The sequence below is a fragment of the Idiotropiscis lumnitzeri genome, chromosome 8, assembly GCF_059441095.1.
Source record: "Idiotropiscis lumnitzeri isolate Australia: NSW breed Sydney's pygmy pipehorse chromosome 8, RoL_Ilum_1.0, whole genome shotgun sequence".
NCBI classification, from domain to species: Eukaryota; Metazoa; Chordata; class Actinopteri; order Syngnathiformes; family Syngnathidae; genus Idiotropiscis; species Idiotropiscis lumnitzeri.
In genome coordinates, this window is record NC_142398.1 from 12,114,511 (window position 1) to 12,129,585 (window position 15,075).

At 40.2% G+C, this 15,075-nt stretch overlaps 3 protein-coding genes across 11 annotated transcripts; 2 read left to right on the forward strand and 1 right to left on the reverse strand.

The window, feature by feature from the left end:
- The first annotated feature begins 267 nt into the window (after positions 1-267).
- pglyrp2 (peptidoglycan recognition protein 2) lies at positions 268-5,032 on the forward strand. The gene is made up of 4 exons (XM_088302265.1): positions 268-453; positions 2,026-2,886; positions 3,803-4,013; positions 4,099-5,032. The coding sequence occupies exons 1-4, from the start codon at positions 378-380 to the stop codon at positions 4,400-4,402; spliced, it is 1,452 nt and encodes a 483-aa protein (XP_088158391.1). The 5' UTR covers positions 268-377; the 3' UTR covers positions 4,403-5,032.
- A 1,610-nt stretch (positions 5,033-6,642) lies between these two features.
- On the forward strand, positions 6,643-9,855 carry LOC148332197 (lysozyme g-like). Its single transcript, XM_088302267.1, has 6 exons — positions 6,643-6,791; positions 7,565-7,622; positions 7,717-7,794; positions 9,068-9,264; positions 9,456-9,594; positions 9,663-9,855. Exons 2-6 carry the CDS (start codon positions 7,619-7,621, stop codon positions 9,797-9,799), a joined length of 555 nt encoding a protein of 184 aa, XP_088158393.1. The 5' UTR covers positions 6,643-6,791; positions 7,565-7,618; the 3' UTR covers positions 9,800-9,855.
- A 1,309-nt stretch (positions 9,856-11,164) lies between these two features.
- Positions 11,165-15,064, reverse strand: LOC148332198 (uncharacterized). Of its 9 annotated transcripts, none has more exons than XM_088302252.1 (7): positions 13,548-15,064; positions 12,926-12,945; positions 12,547-12,770; positions 12,333-12,481; positions 12,142-12,234; positions 11,691-11,859; positions 11,165-11,586 (listed from the first exon to the last, which is right to left on the reverse strand). In XM_088302252.1, exons 3-7 carry the CDS (start codon positions 12,761-12,763, stop codon positions 11,255-11,257), a joined length of 960 nt encoding a protein of 319 aa, XP_088158378.1. In that variant the 5' UTR covers positions 12,764-12,770; positions 12,926-12,945; positions 13,548-15,064; the 3' UTR covers positions 11,165-11,254. The 9 variants fall into 9 exon arrangements, with proteins under 9 accessions (XP_088158378.1, XP_088158383.1, XP_088158384.1 ...); XM_088302257.1 differs by having other exon boundaries at positions 12,547-12,740; positions 13,548-15,063; XM_088302260.1 differs by having other exon boundaries at positions 11,255-11,560; positions 12,547-12,740; positions 13,548-13,570.
- Positions 15,065-15,075: the final 11 nt, after the last annotated feature.

The following is a 15,075-nucleotide window of genomic DNA, read 5'->3' on the forward strand; positions in this document are numbered from 1 at the left end:
ACTGCAAACTATAACAACATTGTCTGATAGCTTTGTAAATTTCTAAGTTAGTTCTATCAAATTTATTGCCATAGCGCATAGTTGAAGAAAAATACAACATATTTCGGTGGAAATCTAAGAATGATGGACTTTCACTAGATGACTGATGATGTTGTGACCTTTGCAACTTGCGCGGGGCAGTCGCTGTTTAACTCAGGATTCATCTTTCTGTTGGTTGAATCAATATTTGTGGCTGTGTGCTCGTCCTCACGGGCATAAGTGCACACACACACATCGAGTCACCCTACTGCGCTTGGGAACATTGTAAAATTTAAAAGCGGCCGCATGCTTTTACTTCTGTCTACTGCTTTGGGTCATCTTTATTCATTTACGCTGAGATGGCGTCTTTTCGAGTGTCACTCTTCATTTTGATGTCATCCTACTGCTTCACTTTAATATCATGCACGTCATTAGGTATGTATTGAATTTTCGTCATTTACTGTGTTTTTGCTTTTATGAATTGTAAACTCACATGCAAATAATAAAATGTGGGGAATCAGTTGGTGAGATGTAGAAAAAAAGTACCTATTGTGTTAAAAGCAATTAATGATATGCTTTTGCGGTTTGGCCTACATTTTTATAATCAGCACAGAACAGGAGTGCTTGCCTTTTTCACCTCAATTTACTCATTGGCCACAGAAAGTTGTCAATTTTTTTTACCTTATCCGCAATAAGTATTAAATTTGAAATATAGAGCAGCGATTCAGTTACTCAATTCCGCTTAATTCAATTTCATTAAAATACCACAACAAAAGCGTTTCGTATATATCTATTCATGCCAACAACATTTTGTGACAGGCAGTACAATGAAATGCTCTTCCTCTACACGGCAGAAGATATAATTCATGTATGTATCCACTCTCGGACATTAATACAAATAAAAATAGTGACTTCAACTAAACAAACTTAGATTTCACACAGAGTGCGTAAGTTGAGATCATCATTATTTTAATATCCAGTATTTTAAAAATCTTTTTGTGACATTTCTATTGGTGTGTTGTGAGCTTTTTGTAAAGTTAAATATGTGTCTTGGCTGAAAAAAAAGATCGGTAAATAAACACTGATCTAGCGTATAGTGTGCATCAGGTTTCGTCAAATGACCACTCGTCACAGAAGTCATTGCGACAATTTAACAGTCATTAGTTGTAGTCATAAGATTCCTGCAACCGAATACTGTTGTCCACGTGTTCCATCAATGGATTGTTGGCTTTAATCTATTTTGTTCATCTTAAATGAATGATAGTTGAGAAGTCACACATTTCACAGCATGCTGCACTTTCATTAATCATATGTTAAGTAAAAAAAAAAAACAGCTAAGAAAACAACATATAAGGGTAAACATCATTCAAATGGGATGACGATTAGTGAGTTCTGCACAGTCGTGCATTACATTTAAATAACAACTATGGAATTGTGGCTTGACGTCGGTGTTAAACATCAATCCATCCATTATCCGAACCACTAGTCACAAGGGTCACGGGGGGTTGTTGGAGCCTATCCAAGCTGTCTTTGGGCAGTAGGCGGTGTACACCCTGAATTGGTTGCCAGACAACAATGACTCAAAAAGCCCCAACAGAGTACAGAAAATCTTAATTAGCTGAAATGACATATATAGCCACAACACAAACATACACATGATCTGAAAATGACAGAAATATACTGTAAGCTCTCTCGCTCCCTCTCTCTCTCTCTCTCGCTCTCTCTCTCACTCTTTCTCTCTTTCTCTCTCTGTCTGTCTATCTATGCCATCCATCAGTCCGTCCGTCCTTCCGCCCATCAACAATATCTATACAGTGAGCAAATTGTTAGCATGTCTTTCTGAGATTACTACATAAGCTTGTGACAAATTTGGGCTTTAGTATACTGTTCTTGTGTTATAGCTGGAGGAACAGAACTCTATCGTTAACCAAGACCCCCTCACCCCAACCGAGGCCCGTACAATAATTGCATCACTTTTGTGCAATTTCTCCTATTCTACATTGTCAGGTGTCCACCTACGGAGCATGGACAACTTCATCCATGCAGTGCAGCAGGTTGAAGAGTCCAACCCGGGTCTGTCCCCCCTGGCGCTGGTTAGGGCCCTGCGCAGGACCGCCGGCCATGATGACGCTATGACTATCCACTTCCTGGGTGCTTCAAATAACCTCACGGATGCCGCGGGACTAGAGAGCGCCATCCTCAACGCCTCATCCTTCAGCTTTTTTGACAAGGCAGTCCACCACATTGTCACGGACTACGGTGAGGAGCGAGGGGTGACGCTTACCCCGGATGGAACCACGGTCGCCCTGGCACCTTTACTGCTCGGGATTGAATCTGGACTCAAAGCCAAGCTGGAGGCGACCTCAGACATTGGACTTTTTCCACTCACCATAGGAAGGACACTTGGGTTATCCTTCCTCAGCCTTCAGGACATCCCAGTGTCCAATCGTCTGGGGCCGGACGGGTGTTGGGACAGCGTGGAGCGCCCCAAGGTGTTCAAACTGTCTTGGCCTGCCACCCTCGCCACTGACGCAGTTATTAACGGGGGTATGGATGGCGTAATACTGGGCACAGATATCAGCCAACTACTCCCAACTGAAGAGCCACATGCTCTTAGCGAGATCCTAAAAGGATACTACAGTTTTACCCTGCATCCCAGCCAGGGTCTCGATACTTTGTCTAGACATATTAGTCCAAGGCGAAGGGAGATCTCTCGATCCATTTTGGAGCCCCTTGACCTTCAAAAGGAGGTGATGGACACACTCAAACTGGTCTGGCGGTTGGAGAAGACAGAGTGGATCAGCATGGACACTGGAGTCAACAAGGCTGTGGAGGAAGGACTAGAGGCATTTGTGCACAAGTACTGGGGTAAGTCAGAGCAATAGCTCTTGATTTCAAACCAAACCCTTACGCCTAAACACTAGCCTTAAACATACCTCTAATCTTATACCGAAATCTAACCCTAACTAAGGCATGATCCAAATCCAAAATCCAGGAGCTAACCTTAACATAATCTGGTTCTTAAACCTAACACCTAACCTCAATTCAAACCTAATCAAAAACATTAACATTGACCAAACACTAACTTAACTTTGAGCCAGTCTTTAAGATGAGCCTGAACCTAACCCAACTGTAATAAGCACCTCTAACCCAAACCATTTATCATTAACCTTAAACATAAGAGACTTCAGAGGGGGGGACCAGAAGTGTTGCAGCTTTATTGCTGTTGCCGTTGGAGCAACACATGTACTCAATGGATAACATGGTTCCGCTGGGCCTGTTTGATTAAATGAGGGTGGTGGATTTGGGGGTTACTTCTATTGGTGGCGTAAGCCTACTCAAGGGACAATTGTGCCAAAGCCACAGAGTAAACGAGAGAAGTTTCTGGTAAGCCCGTCAGGTGCTGATAAAGACGCATGATAGTGGCAGCTGGATCTGATGCTCTCATTGGTCCATTTAAGGGGAGCCTCTGGAATTCTGTATTCAGGAGAACTGCGACCTTTGCAGGTAGATGATGGCTGGTCTGTGGCTAACCAAATTCCTAACCCGAACATAGTCGTTGGGTGAGAAAGTGGGCATCAAACCTAACCTAAACAACTAACCTCAATCTAACAGTAGTTTGACTGCCTTTTGTTAAACTAATCCCAATCCCGTCCACAAAACCGAATCCCCAATTTAACCCAAAAATCACACCTCCATTAAAGCCAAACCTAATTGGATGGACCATCTTCTCTCAGTGTTAAGAAAAGTGAAGACCCAAAACAAAATTGACCTTTTGCCGCAGATTGTCCTCAAATCATCTCTCGCTGCCAGTGGAGGGCGAATGCTTACAGGGGAACCCCCATACCGCTGTCTTTACCCCTCCGGTTTCTTTACGTTCATCACACCTATGAGCCCTCGCAGCCCTGCTTGTCCTTCCCAAAGTGTTCGCAAGACATGAGAGCCATGCAGCGCTTCCACCAGGAGGTCCGCAACTGGAGTGACATCGGATACAGGTGACACGTTTTGGAACCTTTCCCTGACGCTAAACAGGGGCTAGCCACTCCCATTGCATTCATCACATTTATTTTGTCCTGTCAGCTTCGTGGTGGGCTCGGATGGTTACATCTACGAAGGCAGAGGTTGGAACCTCCTTGGCACGCACACGCGAGGACACAACAGCCTCGGATTCGGCGTATCGGTCATCGGCAACTATACGTCAACTCTTCCATCGCGTCACGCCATGAACCTTCTACGTCATCGCTTGACGCGCTGTGCCGTGGACGGAGGGAAGCTTGTGGCCAACTACACTGTCCACGGCCACAGACAGATGGTCAACTACACTTCCTGTCCCGGAGATGCATTCTTTTCTGAAATAACACACTGGGACCATTTCAGACACTGACCCCTCCATCTGGTACATAAAATAGCATCATGCAACCCATTTTAACTCTAGAAAGCATGCTCATTGTAATAAAAAAATGTCACCACATATGAATTGCAGTTTGCTGGCATTTCTGAGATGGATCCCTTTTAAATGTAAAAAGTCTGTATGCCCTCCTCTGTAAATTTCAAAATGATGGAAGATACAAACACAGAAAGATGAGGGCTCTGAGGTCTGCAGCCTCAGGTCAATTCGTGGAGCCCAGATTTCAAAGCAAACATTGTGGAGCGGCGTTTAGCAGCTATGCTGCATCCAAATAAAATAAGATACCAACTGATGTGAAGTCAGCCCTGAGTGTAAATGCTTTTCAATCCAGCTTAAAAGCTTCACTAGTTGATTCCGTTTTTTTTTTTTTTCAAAAATCATTTGAAAATAAATTTCATAATATTGTCTTTTAGTCATTTTAGAAACCGTGTAATATTTCTTTACTTTATTTTTAAATGTTTAAAGTGTTTTAGACTTCTGTTATTGTGTGTTCCTTTTTTCTCCCTCAGCTTTTGAACGTAGTTAGCTGTTGTGTTTTGAAATGCTTTCTCATGTGTATATGTTCTATATAAATAAAGCTGCCCTGCTTTGCCAATGAAAACTAAACCACTCTACTTAACCAAGTTTTTTTTTTATATTTGCATCTTGCAATTGTGTCAAGTACAAATTCTATACTATACTCGGGTGCGTCATCAACCAGTCTCATTTATTTGAAATACAAAGATCGCTCCCACGACACAATTACTGTTTATAGTTACACCCAGTTATACAATACAAAGAATACACAAATGATGTATTAGTCATTTTTAAGGTGAGGCAATGTCTTTCACACGGAAATGAAAATTAAAATACAAAAATAATTCTTATTAAATTGATTTAATTTTGTTCTTGAAAATGATCGGTTTCGACTACTTTCGCGTCTTATACTTTCTATTCACATTTTAAATTGATAAAAAATAATTTTCATAACATATAAAAAAATACTCCCTCAATCATATTACAATTTTTGTTTCCCAAGACATTTTTCATAGCATTCAAGGATATAGTCCCCTAAAATGTCAACTCGAAACTTGTAAAATTATTTTATTATTTTGCATAAATTATAGCTTTGTTCTTGTGAGATTAAAATTTAACTTCAGGTTAGTCTTTTCCTCACATTATTTATGACAATGCTCCTAAAATAAAAGCAATTTCAAAGGCAAAGTATGACTATTTTCACATAGAATTATGCTTTCATTATTGTAATTATGGCTTTTTCTTGTGATATTACCACGTTATGTTATTATTATTTGGGAATATTTTTTCCGCAGTGTTTTTTTGAGATAGTAAAACAAAAATGTAATTTCACAAGTCATAAAATAGTGTGTAAATTATTTTTCCATAACCTTCCAATTGATTGAAAAAAATCACATTTTTAAAAAAATTAACATTTTTCATGAAATATTACTATCACTGTTGACAATTTTCCTAGTTCCTAGAATAACAAAAATCTACTGAGTTACACTCTTTCTGATAACATAACGTAAATTCTTGTGCTTATGCTTTCATTCTTGTGATATTTTGACTATGACATAATTCAGACTGTAACTAACCATATTCATATTTTGTGAACAGCAGCGGTGATTTTGTTTATTGTATTTTATTTTCATTTGAAATTTGCATTGAAAGGTTCTACTTTCGGTTTAAGCTATCTGCCTTTATTTTGAATGCAAAATTCCTTTTTAGTACGGTTCACACTTAGGGTTAATTAACGAAGAGTACGGCCAAAAGTTTCATATTGAGCCTCAGAAAAACTGACATTTATTTTTCTAGCACCCCCCCCCCCCCGAAGAGGCAAAAGGTGAGTAAACGATGGATATAAGTCTTTTGCGTTTGTAAATATTAAGTGTTCAATGTGAAATATGTCAACTCATTGTTTGCGTACGTTTTGAAATGCGTTTCAGCTCTTACGGGGATTAGGTTTTAAGGTTACACGGTTATGGATACATCTTGCTCAAAAATAAACCACAAAATCATCAGTAAAGTCTCATCCTTGGTTCGGGGGGTATGCTACATAGACTTTCTCCATAATATTACAAGTTATATTTTATCACTGAAAAGTTTCACTATACAGTATTACTAATCATAACAAAAGTGAAAGGAGAAGTATAACATCATTTTGAATAAGCCTAAATCAGCCTGGGGGAACAGGATGAACAAGTAAGGAACAAAGTGCAAACCCTTTACAAAAGAAGTATGAAGTAATAGAGGAAGCATACCGGCAGTTAAAGGAAGAGTCGAAAAAGAAAAAAGAAAGATAGAGTCGAGAGTAAAACACTGAACAAGGCTGACGAGCAGGCAGAAACTCGTCATCATCAAGACACAGGTATCTATCTACTTCCCTCCCTACCTAAAGCTAACAAAATTCACGACTGCTTGCTTTGACATTGGCAAAAATAGGAAGAGAAGACCGTTGTATGAAAATGTTTGAACACCCCTGATTATATTCTGATATCTATTGTAAATGTTTTTATGTGTTTTAATTTGTGTTCTAATTACCTGCCAATTTAAATGACAGCAGAAGTAAAGCGCTTTGTTACAGCTCCAGCCGTTGTGAAATGCGCTATATAAATAAAATTGTCATGTACATTTTGATGGACATGACAGAAGAAATTGATAACGAGCGAAACAGTGGAGAATGTAACATTTGGATAGATGTAGCAAAGCATTTGCAATTCATTGAGAGAAATTAAAAAATGCTTTTCGATCTGCAGAAGTGATGCAATGCATGTGAACATTTAACAAGTAGTTTTGAGAAATTAAATTCTGAGCAGAGAAATAGAAGCAACTGTGAAAAAATGTTACTTTGTCCCTAGCACACAAAAAGTTAAAAATAGTTGAGGTTTTCAGCTAAATAAATAATAAAGATAAAATAATAAATTTGAAAAGAACAAATCACTTTGTGACAATATAAAAATTGCATCATAGCACTTCTCCTCATTTGCAGGTGAGGTGGCGCCTATCCCCACCTCCCTTTAGCAAGAGACAGGTTACAATTATCCATTGTTATATGCTAATGAGGAAAGAAATAAATCTTTTTTTTTAATGTAATATCTATTGTCTACTAACGCTTACTTAATTTTTCTCTGTATTATGCAGTGAAACAAAGCCAGACTGTTTTCGACTGGAAAGGTTCACGCATTGACAAGTACGATGGGTGAGTGTGGCTTTTCTTACGCAGAAATTTCCTCTTGTGAGCTGACGATGTTCATGAGCAGTCAATGTACATAAATTTGAATTTGCACGTTTAGGTTTCGGGGACATTTTGAAAGTTGACACAAACGGTGCATCCCAGAGAACAGCAAGTCAAGATGGGCTGACATCTGGAGGTTAACATTCACTTTTTGTGTATGCGTGTGGGGGTGCGCGTGTGTGTGTGTGTGTGTATATACATTTATGTATTAGGGATTTAGATGACTCTTTTTTTTTACGTAGTTTAACTCAGTTAACCCAGCTTTATTTACTTCAAAAATAATTTGCATACTTTGCAAAGCCAAATTGAATTACTCTACCATATGAGCTGTAAATCTTTATTACATCATCTTAGAACAAAACACTATGCTCAAGTTAACACTGTTCCTTGCAAAGCAACACTGCTGGAGTGTGGTTCTTGTGGACACTAAATGTACTGTATGCATTTCGAGAATCGTTCCAAGAAAAATGCCTGGAAAGATGACTGCGTTTAGATGACATTCAAGTATCAAAGAAAGCTATTCGAACAGTCTTTTAATTAAAATATACTACTTCCTATTTGGTGATTTTACATTCATTCCAAGATATTATCCAAGTATCTGTTACAACAGGAGTGGACAAACTTTTTGAGTGGCAGGCCACAATGGGATCTAATATTTGACAGAGGGGCCGGACCCGGAGCAGATGGATGGCGTGTTTTGGTAACCTCACGTCGTCGGAGAAAAATGTAATTTTAAATGAAAGTGAGCAAAAGCATTACAACAATATATATGTCTTTGAAAAAAACACAGTATTTAGAAAATAAAACGTTAACAAGGATTATTCATTTAATTTTTTTCAAGTTCGGCAGGCCGGATTAAAACATTTAATGGGCCGCATGTGGCCCCTGTGCCGTAGTTTGCCCACGCCGTGTTACAAGCTTCACAAATAATATTAGTTGAAAAAAGTGATTAATCGTAATTAATTACGGAAGTTGTTTTTTTAATCCCTCAAACCTTTGAGAAAGGTCCTCCAAACCATTTAAAATATTTTTTTCTTTTAGATATTTTATTAACCCACTTTTATTTATTTACTTTTAAATGTTTTTTTTAAGATTTCTGTTGATGTGTTTAAATGTTGTCAGCGTACATTTGAGTAATTATTGTAAACTACTTTTGTTTTCTCTGCTTTGCTTTTGAATGTTAACAGGTGTGTTTGTAAATGCTAGTAGGTGTTGTGTCTTTGTTTGCGCGAAGCACATTGAGTTGCCTCGTGTATTAAATGTGCTATTTAATTGAAACTGCCTTCTCTTGCCGAAAGAAAAAACAATGGCGTTGTGTGTCTGTTGCCATCAGCCATTTATAGACGGATGCAATTTCCTCAAAACTAACAGTCTCCCCACCCACCTCTGTGTGGTGTCTCTCATTGAAGGCGTGCCAGCTTCCAACACCATGGCACAAACGGATCTGGGCAGAATGAACACTTACAAGACAATCATTCAGAATGTAGGAGGACAAAAGGGAATTGATCCTGCTATCATCGCAGGCATCATTTCCAGAGAGTCCAGGGCTGGAAATGTACTGAAGAACGGCTGGGGAGACCACGGCAACGCGTGGGGACTCATGCAGGTCTGTTGTGCACCTTATAATGATGCGATATTACAATTAATTGAGGTGATTTTCTAGTGACCAAAAGTGCACTTTACGTCTCGCTCAGTCAGTTGGGATAAGGAAAATTAATGGATGTATCACTTTTAATCCAGTGGTAATCCTCATGGGAAATTCTGCATCTGTCCTTTGTACTTCATTGTAACGTGCAGGTTGACAAGAGGTATCACACTCCACAAGGCGGATGGAATAGTGAGGAACACCTCCGCCAAGGGACGGACATCTTGATCTCTTTCATCAATCAGATCCAGAACAAGTTCCCGAGCTGGAATACAGAGCAGCAACTCAAAGGTTTGATTGTCCACTCTTTCATGACACATGCGCCATCTTTCGCTTGATTTTGCATTGAATCTTTGCAGGTGGGATAGCGGCCTACAACATTGGCCTGGGAGGCGTGCAAACATATGAAGGGATGGATATTGGCACAAGGGGAGACGACTACTCCAGTGACGTCGTTGCCAGAGCTCAGTGGTACAAACGCAGGGGTGGATTTTAAAACCATGCAGCGGAGGAAATGTCCTCGTCAACCCTGAATAAACATGAGTCAAACCAGCACTGTGTTATGGGAATATGTTTTGTATTATGGGAATAAGCCACTAGTTGTGACACTATCTAACAAGATTCCAGCTGGCTCACTCACAAACATGAACAGAAAACTAAAGATTTAACAATGTATTTATTACCACACCTGGTTGTTAAGCAGGCACTTTAGAGACCCAACTATTAGAATAGAAGCAATTAATTACAGTGAGGCAGCGAGCCCTGCTGCACACAGCAAAAATCGGTCACCCAACTAAAAAGGTTTGCAATTGCTATAGATGCCACAGGATGGCAGCAAATTACTTTTTTTTTTCTCACCTCAGTTGCTTTCGCAGACCAAATAGCACCAAAGCAATTAGTTATTCGACGTTTTTCGTGGTGTTGAACAGTGAGCTTCACAACCACACCGGTTGTCGTGCCTTGGTGAAAAATTGGACTGTGAAAACATCCAGCACGCCCTCGCATGACTGTAGTGAAGATATGCAGCGCAGAGATGGATGGACGGACTGAAAAAGAGCACAAAATTTCCAGCGAGGAGGCCAACTCCACAGCTGAGTGCGGCCACATCATTATTTTCTTATGAGTGGTGTCGGCGTAGCACCTGAAAGGCCTTGGTCAGACAAAGTAAGTTAATGTTATGCTTATGGCTGAAATTGTAATATACATAACGACCTATGAACAAATATCCTTAAAAAAAAAAACTCTCGTAATGAATTGTTTGTGTGTATATTGGTGAAGAAAACAAACCAGACATGACATGAATTGCAAGTAAGGTGCTCATTCCCTGATTCTCTTTCACGTCAGCCATGGAAAGGCGAATCAATTTGATTTTCAGAGGAGGAAGTGGGCCAAAGTAGAAATGTCCACATACATTTCGGGTCCGGTGGCCGCTGCTTTGCACATCTGTCTCACAGAGGTTGTGGGTTCGAATCCAGGCTACGGCCTTCCGGTATTAACGTTGCATGTTCAGACTGTGCCTGCGTGGCTTTTCTCCGGGTACTCCGGTTTCCTCCGACATTCCAAAAACATGGATGGTAGGTGAGTGAACACTCTGAATTACCCCTTGATGTGATTGGGAATGTAAATGGTTGTTTGTCAATGTGCGCTCTGCGATTGGCTGGCAACCAATTTAGGGTGTACGGAACCAACGGCCTTAAGATAGCTGGGATAGTCTCCAGCGCGCCTGTGACCATCATGAGGATAAGCGGCTCATATAATGGATGGATGGATGAACTTTCAACTTTTTCCTGATACACCTTAATATCGCAAACAGCAGTTTATGTCATTCAACCAAGTGCAATAAGTTTCCATGGCGTTTGTGTATGTACAAAATCTTTATTTGTTCAAAGGGAAAACAAATTTGAGCCCATGCAAAGGACCCATTTGCTCGGCCATCTTCAACCACTTTCTCTTAAGTCTTCGTTGGATTGTACATTACATATCCGGTCTGTAAATTCCACTCCCAATTTGAAAGTCTCCTCGTTGCTGCCAAGCTTGAGTTGCACCCCAAGCTTGCAAGGATCCCAGTCGGGTGTGACCTGGTTGCGTCAGCGGTGGGCACAGTGATGATGCCACAAGTCCACAGGCTCCTGGAAGCTGAAGAGGCAGCGAGGGCAGCGGTGGGGCCAGTCGCCCTGGTGCTTGCGGCTGTGTGTGATGAGGTTGGAGCTCTGGCTGAAGCATTTGCCGCATATGCGGCACACGTGGGGCTTCTCGCCTGACACACAAAAGTATCGTCGACATCTGCCACAAAGTCGACAAAGGCCCACGTATCGGATAATACCAGACTTATCGGAGACCGCACAAATGACGTATAAGAATCCACATTTCAGTGGCCAAAGACCCACCCGTGTGTGTGAAAGTGTGCTTCTTCATGTCCGACTTTTGATGGAAGCGCTTGCTGCAGTACTGACAGGCATAAGGCCGCGTGTCAGAGTGGATGAGCAGATGAGTGGACAGCGTGGACGAGCGCTTGAACACTTTCCCACACACGTTGCAGCTAAATGCCTTGACGCCCTGACACACACAAACAAAACAATTCACGTCGTTTTATTGTCCTGTTTCTTGGTCACTGTGGTCTGCGGATTGAGGATTGACCTTTGATTTGCACTGGTTGTGAAGTGATTCCCATGCCTTTGGGACAGTTAACGTGGCGCCAGGTCCAAAACCATATTATTGTCAATGCTTTTATAAATGACTTACTATCACTTCAACTTTCAACATAATGTGCTGGCTATTAAATATTGTACGCTAGCAGTCATAAAGGTGGTACTACATAAAAAAAAAACAAATTCTTACCTTTCTTTTGCACGATTCACCATCTGTTGAGTAGGATGCGATCCCATGACACTTGTATACATGCCTCTTAAAGCTGGACAAATGGTTAAATACCTGCAAATAAAATCAAATAAAAATAATGAAGAAGACGCATTAGTATGGTGACATTTGCTAGTTGAATTTGTTTGTATTATAAAGGAAAAACTGCCAACTTTGCCGCAGAGTGGACACTCTCGACCGGCAGAAATCCTCTTTGAGTTGTTACAGGTGTTCTGATCAAAGACGTCCGTTCCTGAGGATTTTTGGGTGTCTGAAGTCACATTATGTCTTGGCCACATTTTAACGTCATCAGCAGGACAGTCTATGGGGAGTTAAGAAATACGATTGAAATATCTCCATCATTTAAATGAATATGGCACTGATTACCTGCACAGTTTCGGTCACCACAAGCCGGCTGTAACGAATCGAGGGAAACCATGTCAACCCCCTGTGGAGCAGCTGTGGCGTTCTCCAAAGATGCGTCTCGGGGCCCGCTGTCATTTTTGGCTATGCTCATTCTCTGTTCTGACTGAAGTGGGTGCAGCCCTCCTCGCTTTATCAAGAAGGAACGAGGCATCACTCTGGAGGAAGGACAACTCGACATTCATCCCCTAATGCAATAATGCTGATTAATGAGTGGGAATTTTGCAGTAAACACAATCATTTAGCATTTGACTTGAACACCAGATAGCAGCAGAAAATCTGTTTTGACAGGAAGTTCAGAGCTGCATGCATTGACGCTGACTACACTACAATATACATTTACCTTGTGACCTCTGTCAGTGTCTGAAAGAACATTAATAATAAACAAGACAGGGAAAGAGTATAATTACAGTATAACAACAATATAGTGTTGTAAAGATGACAATCAATTAATTTTAATGTATGTGCATACTGCCGTACTCCCAAGAGTTACTTCGCAATTCCCCAAAAACTCCACTCAAATGAGAATCGGCATCAAAAATAAAATTGTAACAACAAAATGGTATAATTCAAACAGAATTTCACACAATGGGAACGATTTGTTTTCCTGGTTAAAAAAAAACAAAAAAAAAACAAACATCAATTAGAATTTTACGATTTTTATTGTGCCATACAGGCCATTTTTAATCATTCTAAACAAATATAAAAAAAAAATAAAACAACAATACCTTAACGTACCTTAAGTGTAATAATGATCATCAGTCAATTAATATACTATTCCATATTTAAAAAAAAATGGCATTAAGATTCGAATGAATATATCAATCATTATTTTAACTGTAATACTAGTATAAAAATAAATGAACTTTCAATGTGAAATGAAAAAGGCTCACCAAGTCCAAACTACAATTGCAGTCTGTAAAATGTCAACTGAATGCTGAAATGAAACTGTTGTGAAAACTTACCAGAAATGAGGGGTCACCTCTGAAGCAATCAGGCACAAACTAATAAAATAAGCAAGTGACTGAAGATGAAGTGAGGTCACTGTCTGGCAGATTCTAGAGCTCTCATGAGAAGGAAGCGCTCATCTGTGACGTGACAACCGCACCGCTTCCTCACACAAACACCACACCGCGCAAATTCCTGTCAAAGCAGAAACCTGGTCATTTACAAACCAAACTTGAGTGCATGGTGCAGACTTTACAGGCAATGTCACAAAGCGACACTCAGGCCAAATGTTGAGGAGTTTCCTCTCACTTCAAAGTCAACTAAGACCCGGTTGGTGGACATCTGAAAGATTACCCTGAGAAATTATCTTGCGGTGTGGTGTGTGATGTTTTCCCCCCCTCCACAACCTGCTTCGATAACAGTCTGGGCCAACATTCATAAATATTGAACCAATTCAATGTTTACGAATTCAGCTAATCGATCTTCACAAACAAAAGAGCTGCATCGATTTTTTTTCTTCTGCGACAATCCTTTAAACACTTTGTATGTTCAGGCAATCTCGTTGTTCTGTGGCACTATGCTGCCTCTCACAGGTGAGGCTCGGTATTACAACAGACAGATTTTGGACAAGGAAGCTCAAATCATTGAAATGAATGCAAAGACCATTATTCAGTTTCAGCAACCCCCCAAAATAATAAATACATATTGTGAAAAGTGTTTAAATCTGGAAAATAGCACGCTTCAGTAGTACGTGTCAAAACACCTTTAGTGATAAAATATATGCTCAAGCACCCACACGCCCTTCATGGGAATAAGCGGCTTGGATAATGGATGGATGGAGGAATTAAACAATTTGTGCATAATAGCCAATGTGCTGCTCCCTTGAATATGCACAACTTGCCACCGGAGGGTAAAATGCATAAATACTGTACTGTGACACAGTAAGTTGAAGGAGTACTGTATTATAATTATTATTATTTTTAGGATAAAGAATACATACCGTGTTGGTGCACTGTTTGTGTTCAAAGAACCGCCGTTTTAAGGTAGGGGTGCCCAAGTCCATTCTTTGAGAGCCCCGATCCAGCCTATTTTACATGTTTCCCTCCTCCAACACACGACATAGTATTCTGCAAGGGCCGTAAAAGCCCACACATGCCAATATTTTCCTTGCCATGCGTGAAGTTGTTCACATTTGAAAAATGGGTGAAGATTTAAATAATTGGTATGCCTATAATTGATATTTCAAATTCTTAATTAGCTTACAAGTACAAACAAATGAAAGACACTATTTGCACTCACCCATAACGCGATGACGAGCCTGGCGAAGGAAAGCGATGTCAATTGCACAGCTCACAATTTATAAACAGTAGCTCCCTTGTCCTCTTATTATGGACAAAGTTGTAGACCCAACCATATTGCTAATTGAAATTCTAAGGATCAAAAACACTAATGCTGTCGGTAGTTTGTATCTGGGAGTACTCACGAGTGAATACTCGTACTGGTATCGGAGATGTATCGAACATCCTTCATTAAGAACAAAAAAGA

Coding starts and splice junctions, on each gene's coding strand:
- pglyrp2 (XM_088302265.1), top strand. CDS start 378: ATGGCGTCTTTTCGAGTGTCACTCTTCATTTTGATGTCATCCTACTGC. Junction 2,887..3,802: donor ATTTGTGCACAAGTACTGGG/GTAAGTCAGAGC, acceptor CTTTTGCCGCAG/ATTGTCCTCAAATCATCTCT. Junction 4,014..4,098: donor TGGAGTGACATCGGATACAG/GTGACACGTTTT, acceptor TTGTCCTGTCAG/CTTCGTGGTGGGCTCGGATG.
- LOC148332197 (XM_088302267.1), top strand. Junction 9,265..9,455: donor ACGCGTGGGGACTCATGCAG/GTCTGTTGTGCA, acceptor TGTAACGTGCAG/GTTGACAAGAGGTATCACAC. Junction 9,595..9,662: donor TACAGAGCAGCAACTCAAAG/GTTTGATTGTCC, acceptor GAATCTTTGCAG/GTGGGATAGCGGCCTACAAC.
- LOC148332198 (XM_088302251.1), bottom strand. CDS start 12,763: ATGTCGAGTTGTCCTTCCTCCAGAGTGATGCCTCGTTCCTTCTTGATA. Junction 12,482..12,546: donor TGGTGACCGAAACTGTGCAG/GTAATCAGTGCC, acceptor AACTCCCCATAG/ACTGTCCTGCTGATGACGTT. Junction 11,860..12,141: donor GTGAATCGTGCAAAAGAAAG/GTAAGAATTTGT, acceptor TGTGTGTGTCAG/GGCGTCAAGGCATTTAGCTG.